The 7,273-nt window shown below is 55.0% G+C and overlaps 2 protein-coding genes across 2 annotated transcripts; one reads left to right on the top strand and one right to left on the bottom strand.

Moving 5' to 3' along the window:
• LOC129201199 (olfactory receptor 14J1-like) lies at positions 1-609 on the top strand. The gene has a single exon (XM_054812354.1). It carries the CDS (start codon positions 1-3, stop codon positions 607-609), a length of 609 nt encoding a protein of 202 aa, XP_054668329.1.
• A 277-nt stretch (positions 610-886) lies between these two features.
• On the bottom strand, positions 887-2,657 carry LOC129201226 (olfactory receptor 14C36-like; the record flags this gene model as incomplete). The annotated part of the gene is made up of 2 exons (XM_054812380.1): positions 887-928; positions 2,178-2,657. Coding segments are annotated over 2 exons (522 nt in total), but the record flags the coding sequence as incomplete, so codon positions are not given.
• Positions 2,658-7,273: the final 4,616 nt, after the last annotated feature.

Raw genomic sequence — 7,273 nt, 5'->3', positions numbered from 1 at the left:
ATGTCCTATGACCGCTATGTTGCCATCTGCAAACCCCTGCACTACGGGACCCTCCTGGGCAGCAGAGCTTGTGCCCACATGGCAGCAGCTGCCTGGGGCAGTGGGTTTCTCCACGCTCTGCTGCACACGGCCAATACATTTTCCCTACCCCTCTGCCACGGCAATGCTGTGGACCAGTTCTTCTGTGAAATCCCCCAGATCCTCAAGCTCTCCTGCTCAGATGCCTACCTCAGGGAAGCTGGGCTAATTGTGGTTAGTGTCTGTTTAGCCTTTGGGTGTTTTGTTTTCATTGTGGTGTCCTATGTGCAGATCTTCAGGGCCGTGCTGAGGATCCCCTCTGAGCAGGGACGGCACAAAGCCTTTTCCACGTGCCTCCCTCACCTGGCCGTGGTCTCCCTGTTTATCAGCACTGGATCATTTGCCCACCTGAAGCCCCTGTCTGTCTCCTCCGCAACCCTGGATCTCGTGGTGTCACTTCTGTACTCGGTGGTACCTCCAGCTATGAACCCCCTCATCTACAGCATGAGGAACAAGGAGCTCAAGGATGCAGTGTGGAAACTGATGACCGGATGTTATTCAGAAGCAAAAAACTGCCCCTCTTCTGCATAGCATTTATTTATGATGTAACTTATTACAGGTCCAGTCTGTCTGTATTTTTTGTTTTTTGGGGTGGTGTTTTACTTGTAATGATGTTGTCATCCCCTCTCTAATTCACTGCTTTCTTTTCTGACTGAGTGGCTGTGTATATGGAGAGCCTTGCTCTCTGTGTGTTAAAATAAAAAATAAATAAAAGGGCCCTGCAGTGCCTTTCTGAGATCCTTCCACAAACGAGAAAATTTTGAGCCTTAACTTCATTGTGCAGGGAGGATTTCAGGAAAGACAAAGGTCACCTGGGAAAGTCAAGAGTGAAAAGATGAGCTTTGATCACCTGTTAGAGACCCATTAGAGATGACCTTTAGGCTGCACAACTGAAATGCCAGCCTGCTGCTGCTGCTGAACAGGGAGGGTGATTTAATAACAGCAGGCACAGGTGGGGCTGAGGGACTCAATGCCTTCTGTGCCTGAGTGTTTACTGAAAAGGTCTCCAGGCCTCTGTGCTCAGGGAAATGGTTCAAGGAGGAGAAGAGCATCTATGGGCAAGAACCTCCTGAACTCCAGCAAGGGCAAGTGGCAGTTTCTGCCCCTGCAGGGGACTCACCCTGGCAATGGCACAGCCTGGGGGCTGCCTGGCTGGGAGCAGCCCTGTGGGAAAGGTCTTGGTGGGCAGGGAGCTGGACAGGAGGTGGCCGTGTGCCCTGGCAGCAAGGGAGGCCACCAGCATCCTGGGCTGTCAGAGCAGGAGCACGGCCAGGAAATTGGGGGAAGGGACTTTCCAGGTTACTGCATCCCAATTTCAGATCCCCAGTAGAGGAAGGACGTTGGCAAGCTGTAGCAGGTTGAGCAAAGGGCCCTCAAGAATGTCAGGACGCTGCCTATGAGGAGAGGTTGAGGGAGCTGGGCTTGTCCTGCCTGGAGAAGGGAAGTTCTTGCAGAAGCATTGCACCGTTCCCAGGAAGTCCGAGTCAGGCTCATGTGCATGGTACGAGACGTAAGGACAAGAGGCAATGGCCCGAAACAAGAGAGGGTCAGGCTGCATATAGGGAGAGAGTTTTCCAGCATGAGGATAGTCAAATGCTGGAAGCCATTTCCCAGGGAGTGTGCACCGTCTCTGCCCCAGAAAGCAAACAGGATGTGTTTTGATAAAGCTGTGAGTAGTTTGGTCTGAGCCTTCTTTGAGCAGGAGGTTCAGACACCTCCCGAGGTGCCTTCCAGCATGAATGAGACTGCAGGGTCCTTTGATTTCTTTAAATGTACAGACAGCCTTGCTTCTCATTAACACACTCTCTGGATCACACAGGAAAGGTAGATCCTGATGCAGAAGTGGCATGAATAATGACATTGCTTTGTGGACCACATTATCATCAGTAAAACAAAAGAAAAAAAACCGAAATCCCCCCCAAAAAACAACAGCAACAGAAACTTCAGAAGACAGGTTGGGGCTGCAATGAGTTATATTATGAGTGATATGGAGATGATGATGAACAGTTTATTGCTTCAGAAAATCATCCCGTCCTCAGTTTCCACACTGCATCCTTGAGCTCCTGGTTCTTCATGCTGTAGATGAGGGGGTTTATGGCTGGAGGCACCACTGAGTACAGAACTGCCATTACCAGATCCAGGGATGGGGAGTAGATGGAGGGGGGCTTCAGGTAGGCAAATATGCAAGTGCTGATAAACAGGGAGACCACGGCCAGGTGAGGGAGGCACGTGGAAAAGGCTTTGTGCCGTCCCTGCTCAGAGGGGATCCTCAGCACAGCCCTGAAGATCTGCACATAGGACACCACGATAAAAACAAAACACCCAAAGACTAAACAGGCACCAGTCACAGTTAGCCCAACTTCCCTGAGGTAGGCATCTGAGCAGGAGAGCTTGAGGATCTGGGGGATTTCACAGAAGAACTGGTCCATAGCATTGCCGTGGCAGAGGGGTAGGGAAAATGTATTGGCCGTGTGCAGCAGAGCATGGAGAAACCCACTGCCCCAGGCAGCTGCTGCCATGTGGGCACAAGCTCTGCTGCCCAGGAGTGTCCCGTAGTGCAAGGGTTTGCAGATGGCAACGTAGCGGTCGTAGGCCATGATGGTGAGAAGACAATACTCTGCTGAAATGAAAAAAACAAACAGAAAGAGCTGTGCAGCACATCCTGTGTAGGAGATGGCCCTGGTGTCCCAGAGGGAATTGGCCATGGCTTTGGGGAGAGTGGTGGAGATGAAGCCCAGGTCTAGAAGGGAGAGGTTGAGGAGGAAGAAGTACATGGGGGTGTGGAGGTGGTGGTCACAGGCTATGGCAGTGATGATGAGGCCGTTTCCCAGGAGGGCAGCCAGGTAGATGCCCAGGAAGAGCCCGAAGTGCAAGAGCTGCAGCTCCCGTGTGTCTGCGAATGCCAGGAGGAGGAACTGGGTGATGGAGCTGCCATTGGCCATCTGCAGCTGCTGCTCACAGAGGTCTGTGCATGGAGGAAAAGACAGGGAAGAGTTAGAATAGAGCTTAACCTACTCCATTTCTCATAGAAACCTCCCAAAGCGCTTTTCCCCTTTCAGGAAGACCTTTGGCAGGTGTCTTTGCTACATTCAGGTTGGTGCTGCTTGTGGGTGCCATAGGAGCAGGGAGCTCTTCTGGGGGCTCTGGAGGACTTTGTCCCGCTTACAGCAAGAGCTAAACAGGAACATAGGGTGATATCAGGTTAAGTCCAGTCATAATTGCAAAGAGCTTTTCAGGATTGTTGGTCCCAGTACACCCGACTGCAGAGTAGAGCTGTGGGCATTTCGGTTTGCTTACTTTGTTCTGTTTGCCTATCCACACCCGAGGGATTTTTTAAAGGCATAAACCCTTGGCATTTCTTCTGCGCTCCAGGGGAAACCTTGTGGGTTCTGAGAGACAAAGGAACTGCTCCTCAATACAGAGTGAAGAGAGTCGATCTGTCCATCAGCCCTGGTCTCGGCTGGCCTGCGCTGGCACCTCTTTGAGCTGGAGGACGATTGCACCCAGATGTTCCTCTGAGAAGAAACTGGACACTGGAGGATCTCAGCTCTCCCCTCCTAGGCAGGGACACAGAGGGCTCATTGCAGCTGCCTGTCTTCTCCATGGGACTGCTAGGTGACACAGAGATGCCATGGGAGAGCTAGGCCCTTTTGGAGGGCAGCCTGCAGCCAAGCAGGACCCACTCCCACCCATTCCCCCCAAGAAAATACCTGAATGTCATAAACACGAGGGGTCCTGCAGGAAGAGTAAGCTCACTCCCGGCCCCATACACTGCAGTGCCCAGAGCCCCAAACATTAGGAGAGGACGCGGATGCTTTTCCTCCATGGATCCATCTGCATGAGACAACATGCAGCACTGGTGTCTGAGCTGCACCCTAGTCCTCGCCCCTCACACCAGCGATTAACGGGGAAGAACAAGGGCGGCAGGGACAAGAGGGGAAAATGCCAAAGTACTCCTGCCAAGGGAGTCAGGAGAGGGAGACACAGCTGGACGCTTGAGTGTTTCTCCTCTTCGGTGGTTGGGCCGCTGGGAAGGAAACGCATGATCAAGTCCCTGTGACATTAAGGGTGGGAATATCTGCTGGGTGGGAGAGGAGACCAGGGAGTTGCTCTGGGGAAACTGTCTGCACTGCAGGGCATGGCAGGGAGATGCCAAATGCCCCCTCCGTGGCATTTCTGGGAGCAGCTCCCTCTCACTCCCTGCCCATGTCACCACTGCCTGGAGCTGTCCCTGCTGGGACCCGTTTCTCTGCCCCCAAGTCTCCTCCCTGCCAGTGCTCACAGCTCTCATCCCACCCGCTGTGTGCTCGGCTCTTCCCTACAGACCCCTCCTGGCAGCAGGGCACCGGCCAGAGAAATCTCTGTGTGTGCAGGGGCTAAGGAGCAGCTCAGACAAGTGCTGAAGTGATCCCGGAGTCGCTCTGGGGGGACGCATCTGCCCCCGTGGGTTCGAAGGGGGCTGGGGCACCTCACTCCCATGCAGACCCCTGCCTAGCAGGGCTTCAAGGGTCACTGTCTGAAACTCCCCCAACCCCACAGAGCCCACGAGCAGGAGCAGGAGCAGCACAGACAGGCGGGAAGAGGAGGAGCAGCACCACAAACAGAAGGAAAGGCACTTAAGACAGTCGTCACCTTCACCAGCCGTGCAGGCAGCCTCCCAGACAGCGATGCTGCAAGGCAGTCACGCTCAGCCCCTGTGCTGCGCAGAGAAAAATGGGCACAGGGCTGGAGAGAGGCACCGCTGCTCTGCTGGAGCTCTGGCTGCAGAGGGGGCAGCTGATGCCTTGTGCCCCACGGCCACGAGGGCAGAGACTTTGCTGGGTCAGACAGGAGGCAAGGGGGCTTGCTCAGAGGAAGGGGTCTGCACTGGAGGGGGTGACAGGGAACTTTCCCAATTCTCCTTCCCATGACATTGCCTTCGCAGTTTCATCTTCTTCCCTGCCCACCCCTCGGCTTCCCGGTCCTTTTCAACCTGCTGCTTTGCCCCACAATGTTTTCCTCACAGAAAATTCTGAGAGACCCCATCCCACCGTTGGTGCACTCAGTGTTGTCCTACAGAAAACTCTCCCTGGGAGGGCACCGCCTAGAGACATCTCCCTGCTTCCGACGGGTAAAGAGCAGGTCAGACGAACCGTGATGTTGCCAGCCAAGGTGATGCTGGTGATGCCTGCAGGCTGAGGGGTAGGCGAAGGCATTTTCTGAGGTTCCTAGAAGACCTTCTGATCATGCCACGTAATGGTTAAGAATCTCAGTCACTTCTCAAATGTGAGCAGCTCCGTTTCCCTTCACACCCCCAAAGCATGAAATTGAAGCCTGAGGGAAGCACCTTTGTTTCCAGATAGCCCCTGCCTGGACCCTCCAGCCCTGGGAGGATCTGGAGCTGTGAGCGGCCCTGATCCATGCAGCAGCCTCTGAACAGCAGAAGGACCCTGCCCTGTCATGCCCTGCCGGGTGTCGCTCCTTGCACCCAGACCTTCTCCCCACAGCACCGTGGGGAGCTCCCCAGAAAACCTGAGTGCTGCTCCTCGCAGGCAGCACAGTCCCTGTCCTGGCACAGAGCCCCCTTGGGCTGCAAGGACCCTGCCTGGAGCCCAGGGCAGCCCCACACCCAGCCTGGCACCCCTGCAGCCATCGCTGGGAGGAGGGACCCATCATGCCCTGTCCCTCTGAGGATGCAGCAGGGAAGCCCTGCTCTGGAGCAGATCCTTCTCCTCCACACCAGAAAAGCCAGGAGAGCCATCCTGACAGGTCCTATCAGTTGTGGCATGGGCCAGGTCTAGGAGACACTTCCAGGCACTCGTCTGCATTGCCCTGCAGCCAGAGACTTACCGTGTCAAGGGCTGGGAAGATTTCTTTCCCTTGGTGAGCTCTCACTTGTCCTCCCAGCCCAGACTGCCTTTAACTTCTCTCACTCCTCTTGTCTGCTCTCAGTGCCTGCAGGCAGCGCCCTCAGCCCTGCTGCGCTTTGCAGAGGAGCTGCTCCTGGGCAGAGCTGTCTCTCTGCAGCGCTGCCCGCTTGCCATGAGCTCCCTCCATCCCAGGAGCCCAGCCCAGCTCAGCAGCAGAGGACCAGCCCAAGGTGCCACTTTCTCTGCCCCCTCTGGGCTCCCTCCAGGTGTCCCTGGGTCTCCAGAGGAACCTGCTGTGAAACAGGCTGAAGGAATCACTGACGTTCCCTCCCACAGCTGGGGAGAAACACTTTCCGGCAGAGTCTTTCCTCCTAATAAAAAAAGAGTTGGGCATAAGAATCTCCTTTCCTTGTGTCGGCATTAGACGGGACACCCAGGTAGGGACAGCGAGGGCTCTCCTTTACCCCTGCTGAGGGAAGGGACTCAGCTGACTCAGTTGAGGCATCTCATCCTTGGTTTGCAGTCCTGGGGCTGGAAGGGGACTCAGCTCTCACCTATGGCTCCCACAAAGCCTCAGGAGGTGGGATTCTTCTTGCCTCAGGTCAGGTGGGCACCAAATAGGCACCTGCTGCCTGGGAGCTGCTTGTCTCAGTTCCCATGGGAATTACTGGAGATGGAGGCCAGGAGTCACCTGTTCAGACTCAAACACCTGGTGACATCTGAGGTGTCAGGTGTGGTCCAAGATATGTGCAGGGAGCTGCAAGCTCCAATGGAGCCGTTCATAGAGACAGGGCAGTATCTGGAGGCATGGTCTTGGAGCTTAGAGGGGAATACCTTTGGCCAACAGCAGATGCCCACATTTTGGACAACTGAACTTTTCCCTACTCCTTACGTCCAGGGCAGCCTACTGAGGTAGTCAGGGGGCCAGAAGGAGTCTTTGCCATAGCCATCAGCCATCTTCTGCATCAGCTGTAGATACTAGATCACCTTTGACTGTAATGGCAGATGTCTCATGGACATCCCTATGTTGCCCAAGCCAATTCAGGGCAGCTACTCAACAGCCAAACACAGGCCTGCAGTGCTATGATGTGAGATGCCGGGGCCCTCCAGCACAAGTGCATGTGGCTGGCAGGGACCGCACGGGACCTACAGGAAAGGCATCTGCGTCCAGAGTGGGTGTGAGACAGACACTCCAGATGGCATGTCCGATTGCATCAGTTTCTGTTGGCCAGCTACTGAATCCCACCACTGCAATGAGACGGGGTCTGACCCAGCTCCATCCAGTTGATGCAGAAGTTCATGCACAGGACGCACATCCCACTGGGATCTCCACTCATTTGCCTACT

The sequence above is a fragment of the Grus americana genome, unplaced genomic scaffold (assembly GCF_028858705.1).
Source record: "Grus americana isolate bGruAme1 unplaced genomic scaffold, bGruAme1.mat scaffold_848, whole genome shotgun sequence".
NCBI lineage: Eukaryota > Metazoa > Chordata > Aves > Gruiformes > Gruidae > Grus > Grus americana.
The sequence above is the reverse complement of the archived record's forward strand: the minus strand, read 5'-3'. Positions and strand labels throughout refer to the sequence as shown.